The sequence below is a fragment of the Poromitra crassiceps genome (genome assembly GCF_964638095.1).
Source record: "Poromitra crassiceps genome assembly, chromosome: 1".
Classification (NCBI taxonomy): Eukaryota; Metazoa; Chordata; class Actinopteri; order Beryciformes; family Melamphaidae; genus Poromitra; species Poromitra crassiceps.
The window spans coordinates 59,728,763-59,748,654 of record NC_139623.1 but is presented as its reverse complement, the minus strand read 5'-3'; the positions used below and the strand labels follow the sequence as shown (position 1 = coordinate 59,748,654).

Genomic DNA, 19,892 nt, shown 5'->3' with positions numbered 1-19,892 from the left:
CCCCCCCGTCAAAAAAACAATTTGGAGTTATTGACGCCATTTGGCGTCGCTGGCAGCGTACGTTAAATTTCTCTTGACGCCATATGGCGTCGCTGGCACTCAATGTGTTAAAGTCCCTGGAAACCAGAAATACTTTTTTATTATTTAGCATTTTGAGTTCATCACATCACAGGAACCTATGTTAATAAGCCACCAGCCAAATTTGAACGATGATGAACGTCGCAAAGTATATAAATTTAGGTTTGACAGTCATGACAAAAGTCATGAGAATCAATTAGATTTTAGACTGTCTTTTCTCCCGCGGACTGTGTGGGCGTGTCCCGTGTGTGTGCGTGCAGGACTTCTCCTCCGAGAGAGAGAGAGAGAGAGAGAGAGAGAGCGAGACAGAGAGGGAGGGAAACAAAGAGAGAGAGAGAAGGAAAGAGAGATGGTGTGTGTGTGTGTGTGTTCGCTCGTTGCTCGGCGCATACTGACAGAGAGGAAGAGAGACTGCCGCTTCGAGTGCACAGCGCTACTGTGTGTGTGTGTGTGTGTGTGTGTGTGCGCATGCGTGCGTGTGTGTGATTCGATTAAATCTTATGACGTGATAAGATCATTCATTGTAGCACCGCGCGCACCGCTCTCTTCAATCATCTTCAATGAGGAAGTGGAAATCCAGACCTTGTAGAAAAGTGGCGATTTTGGGGTTTTGGGTTGAAACTAATGTCTCCTACTTTCTGAGGCACACAATTACTCACATAAGACCCTACATTTAATAGTTAGAAGGTTTTTGTGGATTTTGGTTTCCAGGGACCTTAAGCCTCTCACTGCATGATAATACACATTTAGTGTGGTTTCTCCTTATTCCCCCCATCCGGCTCTAACTTTACAAGCAAAACACCAGGCAAGAGCTGACATACACCAGTGCCATTTACAACTCTTTTACAGCCCGATATATATCGATCCGCCCATATTATCGGCCAATATCGGCTTACCGCAAATATATTGGTATCGACATGCACGTTTGCCGATATGACCACTTTTTTACAGACTATATAATGCTGCTGAAGCTGCTTTGAGTGTCTAATAGCGTTGTTTATCCAGCAGAGGGCACGTCTCTATTTTACATTCAGCACTGTAGCACATGTTTGTGGAGAGAGAGGGGGGGAAAGAGAGAGAGAGAGGGGGGGAGAGAGAGAGAGGGGGGGGGAGAGGGGTGCATCGTGCGTGCTTTGTTTACTTTGTGGGTTGAATCTGATCAGAGCATGAAACACAAGCGGAGACAGAAGCAGCAGGCTGAGCAGACAGATCTGTTGGTGTCACTCCATACCGTCACCCTCTTAAAGGATGGGTTTTCCGTGGGGAATATGAATATATATTAAATCTCACGCCCCTAAGGTTTTCGAATCCGTTGAAATTTTTGAAATTGGAGGTTTACTCACAGAGATATCAACCGAAATCCACTCTGTGTGTGGGGGGGGGGGGGGGTGGGGGGGAGGTGCGGGTGCGGGGACTCGAAATACTACATTTCCCACAATGCACTGGGCTCGCGTGGCCTTCGTTTTTATGCCCACCCCTCAGGCATTTGGCTGATATCAAACTCCAGTAGGTGGCGGTAATGCACATATATGTTTGCCAACCGCCATAAAACTCAAAGAAGAAGAAGAAGAAGGCTTCGACAATAAAATATACAAAGAACAAGAAATAAATCGAAAATAAAATTGCCTCCAAATTGCACCAAATGTAAACGGTAGTATATATGTCGGGAGATGTCTTCATAAATTTTTTTTCATGCATTTTAAGGCATTTTCGTAGGAGTTACGCGCATCTGATGTTGTAACTATTTTCTGTAAAAATGTGTAAAAACGGGTACATTGCTCAGCGTTGATTTCGTTACTTCAACCCACCTACTACTAGATGTAAAATTTGACGAGCTTTCCAATGCCGCCAGTCCCGTGTCGATTAGTGCTTCCGTTCCCGAGATAATGGTCTCTTTGCAAGGAACTATGGGAAGCTAATATTAGCTACAGCAGGCTAGGCGGTTGAAAAGATGGCTGCGTTTTTGTTTTGGTCAAGGCCTCTGAAGGGGCGTGGAGGACCTCTAGAGGCGGGACCATGGCCAACAACAGTTGTAGTTCATAGGTGCACGACTTCCGCAAGGCGGACTTGGGCCAGATGACGCGAAACGCGTCGGCTGGCCCAAAAAATATGTGAGAGATGCTTGATATCTCTGGCAGTGAATATCCAATTTCAAAAATTTCAACGGATTCGAAAACCTTAGGGGCGTGAGATTTAATATATATTCATATTCCCCACGGAAAACCCATCCTTTAAAATAATGGGCTATGTCACTTTTTGAGGAAAATTATATTTTTGTCTAAATCATCTCTTCATATGCTGCCACCTCTGGCAAAATGGCCTAAGACCTTAATCGAAAAGATCAAGCTGTTCCTACCTGGTAGTGCAATGGCCTATGTTAAGTGTGTGACAACATACATGACAGTAGTGTTGTTTTATTTTTGCCTAAATCAAGACAATGTGACTTGAGCCAACATAAAACGGCCTAAGTCACACGCTTGACATAAAATGCAACTGTAAGTCAGGCCTAAGTCAAGTTTTGTTTTGCCTAAGTCACAATGGCATGTTCGTAAATTGGCCTAAGTCATCTAATCGTTTTATCTTACATAATTGACAGACGGTGTTATTTGTATGTCAATAGTCATCTATTGTCATAAAAAAAATTGTGGAATGATTAATAAACATAATATATTCTGTATTTGGTTCAGTTTTTTATGTTTTCTGAAAAACTTGAAAAAGTGACTGAGGCCATTATTTTAAGAGGGTGACGATATGTAATCTTAACATCACATCGAGTATTTTGATACAAGGTTTGCTGCTTCGTTCATTTAAATACCTTTTTCTCCTCCAACACGCATCAATAGGCTATTTACTTTGGTTTAAATTACATTATTTTGAACGTTTTAACCAGAAGTTTCCATTTGGTTTTGGCTATCCTGACGCTGGGCGCTGGGCAGCCGTGTGGTCTGAGCAAACTGCTAGAAGGGAGGCAGAAGATAGCTTGCTGCTATGGAGAAACTGAGCGGGTTGACTGTGCGATGTAAAAGTTAAAAAGCCGATCACCCCCTGCTGCTTTCCTGGGTAACAAAACACGTTCATAAGTGGTACTTTTGATGTACCGTAAATTCCGGACTATAAGCCGCGGCTTTTTTCCCGTTTTTTGGCCTTTTTTGGCCCCTGCGGCTTATATAACGGTGCGGCTTATCTATGGATTTTTTCAGCAAACGGCCACTCGGGAACCTCCAAAATCTATGGATGTTGGTATGAGGCAGAACGAGAGCAAGACAGACATTACGAGAGCGAGACCCTGATTGGATGATGTTGCAAAAAATGTGCCTCGCGACCTGATTGGAGCACTGTGCCACTACGCTCTCTCAGCCACTACGGTAAAACACCCTCCCTCCTCCCTCGCTCCGGGGGGAAAATGGCAGCGATTGAGCCTGAAAGACAGTCTGAATGAAATTGAATGTAACATTCCCAATTCTATGTATTACATTCTAAAAAACTAACGGCAACATTTTGGAAGGCTAAGCCACACAACTAGCTCGTTGTAATCTAACATCATGCTTCAAAAGATGGAGAACTGGCAGTGTTACGACGATGGTGGCGAGAAGAAGAAGGAAAGAAGGAAATCGAGCAGCAGCACGTAACCTTGGCATCAGGGTGTTGACACAGAGAGCAGACGGCCGAGGTGCCGTTCAGATCCGACTGAAGGCTCAAGTTTGCCAGTGGATCCTGACAGCGTGGAGGAGTGTCAAAACATCCACGATCACCAACGGGTTCCGAAAGGCTGGACTGCTGCGTGATGAAGAGGAGGACGCCGCCACAGCTGAGGGCCTTCAGAGGCTGTTCGATTCCGACAGTGACGAAGAGGAGTTCGTTGGTTTTGAGAGCGACAATGAAGGAGAGAGGAGAGTGGCTGACGCAGCCACCCTGAGCCTGTTCGTTTCCGACACTGAAGATGAGGACTTTGGTGGTTTTAGTACGCAGGAAGAAGACGAAGATGAGGATTAATGACTTGACTTTTCTGGTTACAGCCGTGTAGGCCTACTGCACCTTAGCCTAAAAGATGAAGACGAGGATTAATGACTTTTCTGGTAGGCTGATTACCGTATATTTTAAGCAGCCGTGTTACTGCAACTTTAGGCTTACGCGCTTACTGTCGTGTTACAGGCACTTTATTTTGCACTTTAAAAAAAACACATTTAATTTAGCCATTGATATTGCCTCGTCAAGCGCTGTAAGCTTTGTTTTTTGTTATGGTACTACTGTAGGCTATAATGTAGATCAGTGGTTTTCAACCTTTTTCATGCCAAGGACCCCTAAATTTACACAGCACAGTACATGTTCTGTAGCTACTATTGCACTAAATGGTAACACTTGAATACGTTATGCAAATATGCAACTTGTTTTGTTGAAATGTTAATAAATGGGAGCTTCCCCAAACAGCCATCTCTTTCCCGACAATCCCCTCTGTGCACGAACCCTTACATATGGTAATTAAACATCAAAACACCCGCGGCTTATAGTCCGGTGCGGCTTATATATGTAAAAAACAGTCAACTCTGCAGGTGCGGCTTATACACCGGTGCGCCTTATAGTCCGGAATTTACGGTAAACTGTTATAAAAGACCCCTCTCATTGTTATGCCAAATAGGCAGGAGGGAAAAAGAAATACAGTTAATCAAATAAATTTGACTTTATTTGAATGATTTTTGTCAAAGAAATGAATTTTCTTCATAATTGTGTAATTTGAAAATCGAGCGTGTTCTGGCGCTATGCGAGTGGGGTCCGGGATAACCAGGCAGCCGGCTGCTTCCGTGTGGACCGGTGCAGATTAGAGCTGTGAATCTTCACTGGCCTCGCGATTCGATTCGATTACGATTCAGAGGGCTACCATTCGATTATAAAACGATTATCGATGCATCTCGATGCATCTTCAATCGATGCATCACTTTTTTTCCCAATACATGATTTATTTTTTCTCCCTTTCTTTTTTCTCAGTGTGGCTACTTTTAAAATAAAGTGCATTTGGAATTGCATTCATTGTATTATGATCCATAATTAAAATAAACAAATGCATTTACTTCCATTATCTTTTATTAATACAAATGCTGCCCTCTGTTACAAGAGTTAGCCACCAGGTGGCAGTCAGGGTTCCAAGCATGCAGGAAAGCCACAGTAAAAGCGGAGAGTGCAGAAGAAGAAGCACAAGCTATAGACCAATTATACGCCTATGTCACAATGACAACAAAGCAAGCTGCGTGCGCAACGTGTAGGCAGAAAACCATCAGCCTAGCATTCACAGACAGTGAAAAAGCCCCGCTGTCAGGACTGCTCTATGCCCATCTGCAACACACAGTTATATTTTAGTTTTAAAATGCAGTTCTCGGCTTACTACCACAGCTTATCGCCTAGTGATAAGCAATGTTATGCATCGAAATTAACGTTGTTTAATGGGATATGTCTTACAGACCCATACGCACTGGCGCTGTCAATTGGCCAAGCCTAGTCATACATATCGTGCATTCCTTTATAACTGGGGATAGCGTAGATAATTATTCTGTAACTTGCAAAGATATATTGTTATGTTGATAATGCACACAACTCAATAATGACATTATGTAACGTTACTTGGTCGTTAACTAACCGAGCGATGTGGCTGAGCAGCCTACAGTTTCAGGCAGCTTACCTGATTATGAAGAGCACTGCAAAGTCGGGCATTTTTAACGATTTCCTCTTTCGGCTTGCAACCAAAGACACCTACGGTTAGCATTAAAAGCAAGGACTAAAGTTTTACCGAATCCCGTCAACTCATACTGCTTTTATGCTAACCGTAGGTGTCTTTGGTTGCAAGCCGAAAGAGGAAATCGTTAAAAATGCCCGACTTTGCAGTGCTCGCTCATTTCATATCAGGTAAACTGTAGTAGGCTGCTAGTAACAGCCACATCGCTCGGTTAGTTAACAACCAAGTAACGTTAAATAATGTCATTATTGAGTTGAACTGATTGGAACGAGGACATCATTAAAAATGCCCAACTTTGTAGTGCTCTTCATAATCAGGTAAGCTGCCTGTAGCTGTAGGCTGCTCAGCCACATCGCTCGGTTATTTAACGACCAAGTAACGTTACATAATGTCATTATTGAGTTGTGTGCATTATCAACATAACAATATATCTTTGCAAGTTACAGAATAATTATCTACGCTATCCCCAGTTATAAAGGAATGCACGATATGTATGACTAGGCTTGGCCAATTGACAGCGCCAGTGCGTATGGGTCTGTAAGACATATCCCATTAAACAACGTTAATTTCGATGCATAACATTGCTTATCACTAGGCGATAAGCTGTGGTAGTAAGCCGAGAACTGCATTTTAAAACTAAAATATAACTGTGTGTTGCAGATGGGCATAGAGCAGTCCTGACAGCGGGGCTTTTTCACTGTCTGTGAATGCTGGGCTGAGGGTTTTCTGCCTACACGTTGCGCGCGCAGCTCAATGTTGACAAGCTGTATAAGGGGTCTATACTGACGTTAAGAGCCTGGTGATGCGAGTTATTAACTCATTGAGTGCCAGCCACTTTTGGAGAACGGACGCTCCCAGTGCCAGAGTTTCAGAGCGTTTTCAGTGATTTCTCGAGGCCCACAGAATATTGTGTGATATTACTATGTAAACACCGAACATGCACAAAGAACAAGGAGACTCTATTGTATCATCAGCAAAAAAAAGTTTATTGATACCATTTTCCGTTCTTTAGTTATGAGCCGGAAGAAGATAGGTTGTTTTCAGCGTTTTCAGGCGTTTCAAATTAGAAGCTGAGTTATTCAGCCTTTTGTGAAATGAAGCATTTCAAGCACATTCACTGACTCTAGCTAATATTTTCTGATGTACTGACGTGGTGTAGTTGTGTGGTGCCCTGCATGCCCCACCCCCCTCCCCCCCCCCTCAGCTGCAAACTCCTCCCCACACTAACACACAGCCTCACGCACCCAGCGTCTATTTTCGGAGTGCTCAGTTTTTGTGCGCCGGCTCCCAGCGCGACACGGAAAAGCCAAACTGGACTGCTGAGAATGGTTTGGCTTTTCAGTGTCGGGTGCTGCTTTTCTGGCGGCTAATCGTGTGGAGAAACTATGCAGACAGACAGACAGAGGCAGAGGGGCTCAGTTGTGGGAGCGGATTGATTGCTGTTCGCAGTCAACGTCAGCTGCAGCCAGAGCAATCTATATGGCTCTGGCTGCAGCATGAGCAGTTTCTCTTTCATCACGGGGCTTTTTCCTGCTGTTTTCCTGACCTTTCTCTAATCTGGAGAGCACTGTCGCCACCTAATGAGTCTGTAAAATAGGTTATACAACACCTTCAATAGCTACAATATTTGTACAGGAGATGCAGGAGGCTTTGATCCACGTCCCACCGTCAAAAAACGCATTTGACGTCGATCAACGTCATTGCCACTCTACGTCACTATTTACTTTGACGTCGATCGACGTCATTGGCACTCAATGAGTTAAGAAGAAGAAGCACAAGCTTTACTCACGTTAAGTTGCAATAAGAACGAGTCAAAACATATCACCTCATCCATCATTTAAGCAATATCACATGAGAGGGAGTGCTGTTGTTGGCTAATATCGGCACTGCTGTGATTCGGTGATAATCACAGCAGTGCCAATATTAGACAACAACAGCACGACCTTGAGTGTGATATTGCTTTTATACAACAGTTCTATTAAACAAAGCTGATTAAAAAATGACAAAAAGCTGAGAAAACATATGATTTCTCTATTTATTCCTCCGCCAACAAAAATAGTCCCCTCAGCTTTCTGCTTTGCCGAAGATTTTGCCTAATCAGCCTAATTAACTGCAGGCTGTCTACTTTACTACTGTCTACTTTACAGCTGTGAAGCGTTTGTTGATTAGGGCAGCTGTGAAGCGGAGTGATCTACACTCAGTGAAGCGCCAGTGCATTATCATGACATATTGACACTGGTAGGATCCCTCTTGTCCAATCAAATTGCTCGGCCGGAACTACCTGTTGTATAAATAAACATGATGCCAGAAGCAGAACCTTGATGATGCGACAGGACACAAAATAACAGGCTGGACACCATTGATTCCACCTGAGCTAAGTTCAACACTTGATAAGCAAAAGTGCTAACGCTAGCTGCTAGCAACGAACGGCTTGACACTACTCGTATTTATCTACGTGTCTCCGCAACCGTAAGAGACTCATGGGTGGCGGTGTTGGATTCGGGGTGAAAAAATACATAGGCTATAGTCCTTTATAGGCATATTAGGCATCGGGATCTAACCTTCCGTTTCCCAGAAAATGTAAATAATGTAATAATCGATTTTTGACATTAAGTGAATCGATGCAGAATCGTCCACGTCCGCATCGCGATGCATCTTATAATCGATTATTTTTGACCGCCCTAGTGCGGATATGCCGAGGCCTGCCGGCTTGGAATAAATCATCTTGTTTTCTGGATTTCTGACAACAAGAGGTAAAAGTAGAAGATGTATTTGTCTGTATTTTCTAGTGTGATCCCCGGCACCCAGAAGATCTGGATGAGAACATGGGGCTGCAGTCACAACAACTCTGATGGAGAGTACATGGCCGGACAACTGGCTGCCAGTGGATACAAGATGACTGGTAAGAGATGGCTGGAGGTGTGAGCCAGGCAGGCTGGATGGATGGATGACTACAGGGAGTGATTGATAAATAGATGTATGGGGAATGACTCACTTGTATATTATATGGCTTAGGGCTGTGTTAAAAAAATCTATTGATATTGAATCAATATTCATTTGCATGGTTTGGTTCTTAGCACGAGATCTCGTCAACATCTGTAAACTTTAATATTTTTAATAATGCACCATGTTAAAGGGTTCCTTGTACAATTTACAAGATTAGTTCTTTGATAATCTCTTTGATATCCAGATAAAATTGGTATTGTAACTGAATTACCGATATCGAATCGTATCGAATCGTATCGGGTCCTTGTGTATGGTAATCAGGAAATCAGTGGCGATTCCCAGCCCAAATATGACATATGCAGCAGCATAATAGTGAAGATGCAAGATGAGCGGTGGGAGTACGAGGAAGGGTTGGACAAAGAAATAAAAATGACATGGTACCTAACCTTTTAATTCAAAAAAAGGAAAAGGACAGCACTCCAAGTTTAAAGGTTTTATTACCACACAACCTTTAAACTTGGACTGCTGTCCTTTTCCTTTTTTTGAATTAGACTTGTTTTAGGGATCCAGCACCCCGTTTACATAAGCGGCTATAAGTAAGGAGTTTTTTACCTAACCTTTTAATACCATCATCTCAGGACCTTGATAGACCCAGATAGACCTCCGCATTTACATGCATCTCCTACTTCAAAATTATAACATGGAAAAAGCAATGTGAAAAACATAAATGGTCATTTAACCTTCAGATGTAACATTTTGTTTATTCTTTATTTAAGGGTTTTCTGTTATGAACAATTCACATTTTGACAGTGGTGAAGTAATGTAAACAGGGTTGTAGTGGAGAGTAAAAGCATTTCAATTCAGCTGACCCACATGTTTATTTGAGGATTGGAGTCATGGCTTTTCACTAGTTCCTGCCTGGGGATGTGCGTGCCACCACTTGCAAAAAGTGCTCATACATACACAATTTTGGAAAATGGAAAAATCTGCTCTGTCAGTCCCTGTTTATGCCAGTGCGAACGCCCATGTGCAGTTTCAGATTGATTGGCCAACCCATTGAGGAGAAAACCGGATGGAGACAGTTATATCTTTTTCATGAAAAAGTATAATTTAATGTTTTTCTGAAAGTGTATTTTGTCTTTGTATTATTAGCTGTGTGCCTTGTTTGACGATCCGATGGCAAAGCTACTGGGCTACTTTGCCAAAGTATTTAAGATGATTTGGAGTTTGGATGAAATTTAAAGGATTGAGAAGACAGGTGGTTGTTCAGATCGGAATTCTCCAATCTCGGCTGGGACGGCTGTAGCTCAGGAGGTAGAGCGGGTCATCCACTAATCGCTTTGGATAAAAGAGGCCGGTGGTTGGATTCCCGCCTCCACCAGTCTGCATGTCAAAGTGTCCTTGGGCAAGATACTGAACCCCAAATTGCTCCCATTTTCTTCGTCCTTTTCTGCTCACGGGCGTTTCTTTCTGCGTGCTATCAACGTTACTGCTTCCTGATTTCCCAAACTACGGGTCGGACCAAGGCTCAAACTTCAAAGAAAGTGCATGCGTTAATCGCACGTAAAAAAAAATAGTTGCGTTAAAAGGAATTTGAGTTAACGCGCGATTAACACGTTAACGCTGACAGCCCTAGTTTAAATGTGTTATTTTTCGATGTGAATAGCATATAATGTCCAAAGATTTTGATAAAAGTTTGCGTGAATTCATTTATTTTGGTCCTCACAACAGCGCACATGTTTTGTTTATCAAGTCATTCTCCGCCTCCCCACTGCTCCCCACAGTATCATCTTGAGAGAAAGTGCCCGGGTCACTTGACAGAGTGTATTTACGCCCCTCCCCCCGGCTACACGAGCAATCAGTGTAGCTGTGAGTGATCATCACTGACTGATTGCCAAGAAGTCATCAACTGTTTACAACCGTGCGTAGGCTATTGTTGCAATTCAACGTGATAATGGCTGCTGAACGAGAAGAACCCGAGAACCCCCAGAACTTTTCCTCCGTCGAAAAATACAAATAATATTGTGGGAATATTTTGGGTAAAAGCACAGATGGCCAGGGAGGATTAAACATGCGGGAACGCCATCCTTATTTGTCAAATTCAAGATACGTTAAAACTATACTATCAATGGTTGAAACGTTGTCTTTCATACATCGTATCGGACACAGACCATTTCCACCCGCAGCAGGATTAATGTCAGCTAAACACTTTCATATGCTAACATGGCTAACGCTAATTAGCACCAGCTATCGTTGCGCTATCTAACGTTAACGTTACTTGACAGCAAATAACGTCATGTGTAGGCCAGCATGTCGTTATCAAAACGTGTGTGTGTGTGTGTGTGTGTGGGGGGGGGGGGGGGGGGGGGGGTGTGGGGGCGCTCACCAGCACACGGACAGAGGCTGTGTGTGTGCATCAACATACTATGACGCCACAGGTCTCTTTCTGAGGAATTGTAGCATTGTATCAATAACAGTTGATCAGTGTTTCTCACGCCACAATAGAATTTGACTGCCACATATATTAATTTCAATTCAACCTCTTCATTTTGCTCTCAGAGTGCACCAGATTGATGCATCTTACTTTAAAATGTACACAATTTTCTTTCAAGAGGGTCCAGGGTCTATCCACCATGATCTCTCCAAATCCTCAGGGAAACACTGTTGTGTGCATGTGTGAGTGAGTGAGCGAGCATGTTATTGTTATAAAAAATTTTTTTTTTATAAACCTTGCCTTTGGGTTAGTCACGCAATTTATTCTCTTGACCTTTATTCCTTCCCAGCCTATCTGAATTATGTTGTATTGATACAGTGCATAGAAGTTATGGCAAACTAAGACCGTTTAGTTTTGCAATCTCAAACTCAAAATATATAGTAATTGTGTCGTTGATGTAATCGGTTATAGCTTGAAGTGGTGATGGGGTCTTGAAATTTATTGGAAGGGTCTTGAAAAAGTCTTGAATTTAACTTCAGGATTGCTGCATATACCCTGTATGTATGTATGTATATATATATATATATATATATATATATATATATATATATATACACACACACACTTAATAACACAGACCCCAGCTTCTTGGCTTCTTATAGGTAGGTGTATATATATATATATATATATATATATATATATATATATATATATATATATATATATATATATACATATATGTGTGTACCGATTCACCTTATGTAGCCACGCCCATTTGACCCGGTTGTGTGGTCGTGTCAAAACTTCCGGCTAAAAATAAGATAAAATAAAATGGCTGGCTGCTCCAATATCATCTAACTCTGAATTAACTAATAATTTAGCCAATTGTATGTAACATACCAAATAAAAGCAAACGGCAATGTCTAAGAATGCAACGCCATGTAACTGGCTGGTTAAGTCTCACATTCCAGGGAATTACGTTAACGTCTGCGGGTCTTATTGACGTAACTGGCTCGAGCACTCGGAGGAGAGAAAACCATCTGAAGCTTTCTTTGTTGGAGTCCAGGTATGATTTACAAGAAAGTGCTCGTCATTGTCGACGATAACGTTATCTGACCTGGCTAACAGTGGATACTCGCTTGCTTGCTGTGTACCGAGCTCAAAGTAGTAGGCTACGTTCTTTATTTTATCCCCTGCACTGTTTGCTCCAAAAACAACTCTCTTATTTTGCGCCGTGACCGCCGGAAGTGTTAACAGGACCCGGAAGAATTTGGCCCACTGTAAGGTCTGAACATAAGGTGGATAAGAAGCCAAATTAATATGAGTAATTTTGATGAATTGATACATAACTTTTGTCATCCATTCCATCCATCAAAATGAGATAACTTGACAACACGGAGAGTTTGTAGATAGATAACCAGCTAGATCCAATTTTTTGGAATGGGGGCCAGATTAAATAATGTGAAAATACTTGTCCTGCGGTCCAGTTGCTTCTCGTATCATGGGTTATATATAAAAATAAATAAATTTAAAAATAATCATAATAATACAATACAATTGGACTCATTTTTTTCAGTGCCATAATATTAGTCCTTAAATCAATAGGTCAATAGGCTGTTTAATATTGGTCCGCGGGCCTCAATTTGCCCCCGGGATGGACTTTGGACATGCCGGAGCTAGATGCAAGAATGGATGATTAGTGGGTTAGGAAATTAAGATTGTCTGATTAAGATAAGAGGATTGCTATTAGAGTGATGGATAGAAGATGAGTGAATGATGCAATGTTGTCCACTAATGAACACAGACTTAATTATTCCATCCTCATTCAGGTTTGTGTTGCATTAAAGTCATTATCATCTATAAACACAAGGGGGCAGCCTTGCACTATAAATAAGCTGTGTGCCACCATAGCTTAATGCTCATCTTTCCCAGGCTAGAACACATCTGTGGAGTGAACTGGTGATATTTTGGCTGCTGAGGAAGAGGGCACTGTGAGGATGGGTCAGTTTATTAAGGATACACAACTATCTGTTGAAGTGGGGTCCTATCAGCTAGTTGCATACACTAACTGAAATAGGTACAGTGTTCTGGACGCTGAGCGCACCGTCTATCGAGACCCAGCACTCTGAAGCAACAGCCTCCACAGCTCTGTCTCTCTAGTACACGGGGCCAAGAACTAAAACGTAATTTAGCCACCTAAAACAATGCCCACCTAAACAAATCAATATCAGTGTACATGCACGCTCTATTTTGACAATTTTCAGCGCTTTACTTTTCCACCAAACAGCCGTCTCATTCGGCACTACTTTTTCTCCCAACCGTACAACTACCGTATTCCTCCGCTAAACGCCTGCACAGAGCCGCGGCGCTGGATTACTCCGCAGATCAGCTGTTATTTTGGGTTATTTCTCCCGGCTTGTTAGTGAAGACAACAAATAGCGTTGTGTATCTACCGGTCCTTGGCACAAAAAAGGTTGGGAACCCCTGGCTTAGAACACTGCATAGCTAAAACCAAGGAATTCAAAACATGTACTGGATTATCCTCACTCCTTTATCTATTAGAATACAGTACCAGCATTGATTGGATGACATTAGTAGACATTTCCTTAATGTTAATGCACAAAAAAGAAAAAAAAAATCACAATTCCCAAACCTCAAATCCAAGTCAAGTTTCGAGTCTTTGAGGACAAGTCTCAAGTTAAGTCTCAAGTCTTTGTGGACGTGTCTCAAGTCAAGTCTCAAGTCTTTTAAGACGAGTCTCAAGTCAAGTCTCAAGTCTTTGAGGACGAGTCTCAAGTTAAGTCTTAAGTCTTTGTGGACGAGTCTCAAGTCAAGTCTCAAGTCTTTGAGGACGAGTCTCAAGTCTTTGAGGACGAGTCTCAAGTCACTGTGTGTGTCACTTAAGTGCGACTCAAGTCCAAGTCCCCATCTCTGGTATACGGTAGTCAAATTGTCTCGGTCTCTGTGTGTATCTAAGTTGTGTAGGGGTGTGAGTATGTGTCTCTGTCTCTGTGTGTATCTAAGTTGTGTAGGGGTGTGAGTATGTTCCTGCATTAATGTCACAAAATAGCTTCCCCATTTGTTGGCCCGGTTTAAAAAAAATTAATTTCAGACATCTTTTGTGTATGCAGCAGATTTCTTTGTTGGTGTGTGTGTGAGTGGTTGTGTGACTGTGTATGTGTTTAGAACTCTGTGTGTGAAAGAGAGGGAGAGATAATATGAAGCCCTCGGGCGTTGCTCTCACCAAGGGGTCTCTACAGCCATAGAAGGACATTAATCACACACTTCAAACATGCAAATGTGCACACACGCACGAGCGCACACGCATGAGCGCACACGCACGAGCGCACACACACGTGCGCGCACACAGAATTGGCTCGTGAGCACAGGCCAAGGCTTGCCCCTCTCGTCTGGTGGTTTGGAGCCTTGATCTCTTTATCTTTTCCACCTTTCTCTAGAACCTCTCTCTTTCCCTCCCCCCTCTCGCTCTCCTCCTCTCTCTGCCCTCTCTCTTTCTCTCCCCCCCCCCCCCTCTCTCTCTCTGTCACACACACACACACACACTCTCGCTCTCTATCCCCCCTATCTCTCGCTCTTAAGATTCAACATTTCCTTTAATGGTCATTTTTATGCACTTCCATGGATAAAAACAAAACAGTGTTTTGCTTAAAAACAGCAGAAAAAAGTACAAAGCCAGTGCAAAGGTATAGTGAATCAAAGTAGATAAAAGGTCAAGACTAATACAAATGGTAATGTCTGTAGATCTAAAGTCTAGTGTCTAGTGTGTCACACAGGACACTTGATGTTTAGTGGTCCAATTGCCTCACTGTAGATGTGTTTTTTAGATTTAGAGAAATGGTCTTCCAGGAAATAAACTGTTACCTAGCGACACAACTCTGTGAAAACCATCTCTATGTAGTCAGAATCAGAAACACTTTGGTGATTTGGTGGTCACGTGTTTTGCGTTATCAATCAGTTTTGGCATTCGGCACATAAAAGCATAAAATCGGAATTCTCCGATCTCATATTTAGGCTGAAAATAAGCTGATTCTGGCCGATTGATCGGTGCACCCCTACTGCTCATTACTCTGCACTCTGACCTGAAGAAAACGCTCTCTGTCAACATGGCCCCTTAGAGTTGTTCCGATTTCTGATACCGCGATCTGATACCACGTAATTTAGGGATGCACAATATTTATCGGGGCGATAAATTATTGGCCGATATGGCCATTTTGCATTATTATTTATTATTCCAATAATGCCTTTTTACCCGATAAATAGCCTCCGATAATACGGCGCCAACTTGGCTTTGTTTTGCATTGTTGTCGTGTGCTCGTGACGTCACAAGCAGCTGTGCGAAACATGGCCGCCTCCAGTGTGGCTGTTCAGTTTCAGTTGATAACAAAACAAAGCTATTGCAATTTGCAATACATATCCCACAAGGTTTCTGAGATTAGGGGAAATCTGAGCTAGGGTTGTGCGATGTCAGTAAATTATCCATCGTGATTATTCCACAGTGAACCATCGTGATCCACGATGGCATCGTCATTGGCGGGGGCGGGGGGAATAATTAATAATTTATTAAGTCGCTGCGGTGCGGTAATGCCATTCATTGCAATGCGTTCATTAACAACTGGACAGCTGAGCTCTTCACGGAGACCAGCGGGCTTCGATAGGCTACTATTAGCCTCTGTGCTAACAGCACTGAGCCAGGCGACTGAATGAAGCAGTGGCTCTCACTACCAGCAATTTGAACGGCGCAAATAACAAAACGTTAACGTTACAGCCAGGTCCTCAGCAAAAACGTGTGTGTGTTGAATTTAACTAGCTGGCAGTAAACTGACTGAATTACTGGCTGATATAACGTTAGATTCACGTGGGCTTTTGAACCTAATGAGAGCGATTTGACGAGAGGAGAGTTGAGAGAGAAACACAGCTGCTGCTGTGGCCTCAGCGCGAGACTGATCAGTCATTCAGACTGAGATGCGTCTAGCGTTGAGGATGCTGCTGTGAGCGACTTCAACTTTCACTTTGGAAACAGGCGAGTTCAATTCACAGTTGAAGACTTGTACTCACTTTGGGTTGAAAACAGGAAAGAACGTGAAGTTTCTTCTTTGTCTTAAAAGTGTTTGCAACAAAAGAACTGACTTCTCATGCGCGGGGGACGCCATGCGCCCCGGCGACATTAAACAATCGCTCCCAGTGCAGAGAAGCACTAGAGCGGAGGAGGGGGAGGGGAGGCTTCTCTCAGTCTGAACTGGGGGCGCTCGTTTAATGCCGCCGGCGCGTCCCCCACGCGTCACGGTAAGTGGACTTGGTATTTTTTTATTATTAAAACGGCACAAATTTATTTCGAACAGATAATTAATCACGATGATCCGATGTAGAAGGCTCAGAGGTCGATGGGGGGTCGGCCAATCACGATGGTCGATGCCATCGTCCATCGTGCCAACCCTAATCTGAGCTGGAGTTAGGTTAAAAATGTGGGGAGGAGGCAGCGGATTTGTTAACGTTAACATACAGTCAATGGCATTAACGTGAACTGTTGTGGTGGCTAACGTTAGCTAGCTGGTTGTGGCCTACCTAGTGTGGTGAGGAATTTCGTTTGAACCTTTAAATAAGTCCATTTACTAGAGAGTAAATTGTAACATAGTTTATTTACAAAACAAAAGTCCAACAAACGGATCCGGTTCACTGCCTGCTCTCACTACCTCCTGTAGATGGCAAATGACCTCGAACAAAGGGTTACTTACTCTAGGGATGGGCATCGAATTTCGAATGTTCGAATAATCGTTGTTATTATCAAGGTCGACTTTTATTATTGAAAGTCGAAATTCGTTTATTGAAAAAAAAAAAAAAAAAAATCTTTTTTTTTTTTTTTTTTTTTTTTGTGAGTGAAATGTTGCATTGTCTCCCCTGATTCTAAGTATAGTCGAATCGCTTGGTTTGAGCAAGTAAAACAATTTTTATAAGCAACCTCTCCCTCTTCATGGGATTTCATCCGCCATTCATTTTTCCATAAACCTTGCTTAAAATGCTTATAAAATAGTTTTACTTGCTCAAACCAAGCGATTCGACTATACTTAGAATCAGGGGAGACAATGCAACATTTCACTCACAAAAAATAAATAAAAAATTATTGAATTTAGATTTTTTTTTTTTTTTTTTTTTTTTACATTTTTAATTTTTTTAACATTTTTATTTTTATTTTCGAATTTCGATTAAAAGTCGACTTTGGCCAGCGAATTTCGAATAGTGTTTTTGCTAGAAATGCCCATCCCTAACTTACTCCTTTATAACCTTTGGTCTAGGCTCCGCCCAGACACTGTGTCTGCAGTTCACAGCGCCCTCTATCTTCCTGGAGTAGTAATGAACAGGAGTTATATTTTATTTATCTACAATTCCCTCCTCTTTTCATTTTAAGGAAAAACTTAACTGAGGGATTTATTATAAAGTTGCTTTTTGGTTTTGCAACTTTTGTCTATCAGCATACATCATCAGCATTTTGACATCTCACCCCATCCAGAGATACGCACAAGCAGGTCCACAGCGCAGCCCTTTCCCAGATCACATAATCCACAAAGTCCCAAAACACTTCTATGAATCAAATGACCCGGGAACCATGTCATGAACCACCCTGCACACAGCTCTGCACAGAGTGCGGTGACTTTTAACAGCTTATTCACATTCAGAGGTAAACCTACTTTTTCCATTTGCTTTCCTTTGAAGTAGGCAAAGGCCTCTGCGAGCTTCTATTCCTTCTTATAGAACCACTCACTTAAAAAGCCTGTGCATAACCCCGCCTACCAGCGATACCAAAAGTCCATGATGATGCTTATTATATAATGATAATGTTTATACTATATTATAATAGGCCTTTTATACAATACTTCTAGAATTAATTAGTTACATACTCTAGTACTAGACAACAACATACATTCAATTCAAACATTTTCAGTACATATCATTACACTTAACAGCTTTCAAGGTCTATAGTTCACTATCAATATTTGGCATATGTTTCTGAATTCAATTAAGGAGTGCAGGATTCTTGTGGCAAGGTTTATTTCTTCGTCGTCGCGCGTTGAGTCGTCTTCATTGGCTCCACCTACTTGCTATTCACACACACTTCATTCATTCCAAATTCATTCATAGATCAATATCCTTTCTCACTGCTAAACTGTCTGTTTTATTGAAATGTTCCATCTGTCTTGAACTCAATGTCTCCCTCGATGTTCCTGTTTTTCCTGAAACAGAAAATCTAATCTTAGTTCTCTTTTATATACATCAGTTTATCTCAACAGTCATACTATCGTTTAATTTTGATTGCATTTTTCCTCCAGATAAACTCAATAATCATGGTTTCCTTCTTATATTTATTTTATTATTTGCTATAATTATAATGATCTTCTATTCCGAATTAACTGCTCCTCCTCTGTTTATCTAACCCTAGGGGATAAGATTGTAAATCATATTCATTATAACCAGCGTTCATGCAGACATTACAAAATACTTCATACTTAATAATTCATAATACTATTTTCATTGTCAAAGACTTCACATAAAACCAAGACTTCCTGGCAGATGTAAATTTGGCCAACAGCCATCAATTTTACATTTATTTTATGGGGTATTAAATAAACTGAACTTCCATTTATTGATCTAACAACACAAAAGCTTAACTTCTGGGTGGTCAAATCAAACCCCCTTTTTCCTTAAATTCCACATTAATTTGGTTTTGTTTTACATATGCTGTTCCTACTTGGCTGAGACAACTTGTATGATGATGGGGTCAGCCTTATGTGAAGGGATAATTGCAAAGTGAACTGTCTTTTTAATCAATGTGAGGCCACATTTAGTATATTTTGAGAGACAATCCAAGGACCACTTAAAATCTGTCCACAAGCCTCACTTGGCCTCAGGGCCGTGCTTTAAATGCCTGTATTGAATTTTCAAACTTGCCAATTCATCTAAAAATACTGCACAATCTAGATTGCACAGTTTGCAAAAAATTCACATTGTATCCTCATTCAAATAAACCAAAACAATAACACTCTACTACTATTGCAAATAGATGAAGATTATTCAACAAGAAACCTTATACAAATGTGTCACTTTGTACTCAACTTATCATTGGCGACTCTTTCTGCAACACTGGACAATTTCCCTCATTATTTCAACATTTAAATTGTACTGCATGCATTTTCATATCTCACCAAACTACTTTCCTATATTTTCATATTATTAATTGCTATAATTAATTGTACCGCTTTTTTTTATCAAATATTAATTGTCCAGGTTCTAGCAATGAGTCATTTCCTATCTGTTGCCTTGAACCATCCTCCATGGCTCTTTGTATCCTCCATCTCCACGTCCTTCTCTGTAATGACACAACATAACTTTATGCATCTCATCTGCTTACAATGCACCCCATATTGAAATGATCACTTAAATTGCTATTCTAACAAATTATTTACATGGCACCACACAAACATATCTTCAGGGTTCTCATTTCAATCAATTGACATTAACAGCATAATTTGTATAAAGAATGATTCATCTCACCTCTTAAATTGATTCCTTTTCAAGATTACCTGCTCTGGATTCCTCTCCCATGGCTATTCCCAATACATTTTGGTTATTGTAACACCCAACTTTCATAATTAGTTATGAATTAGTTAGTTTGGTTAGTGTATTAATTCATGCAGT

The 19,892-nt window shown here is 41.5% G+C and overlaps 1 protein-coding gene across 1 annotated transcript in view; it reads left to right on the top strand.

The window, feature by feature from the left end:
• The window catches only part of cdkal1 (CDK5 regulatory subunit associated protein 1-like 1), a 689,646-nt gene that overhangs the window by 25,092 nt on the left and 644,662 nt on the right, over nt 1-19,892 (top strand). The window contains exon 3 of the mRNA XM_083636399.1: nt 8,593-8,705. Coding sequence (XP_083492525.1) covers nt 8,593-8,705 — 113 coding nt within the window. The remainder of the gene's footprint in view (nt 1-8,592; nt 8,706-19,892) is intronic.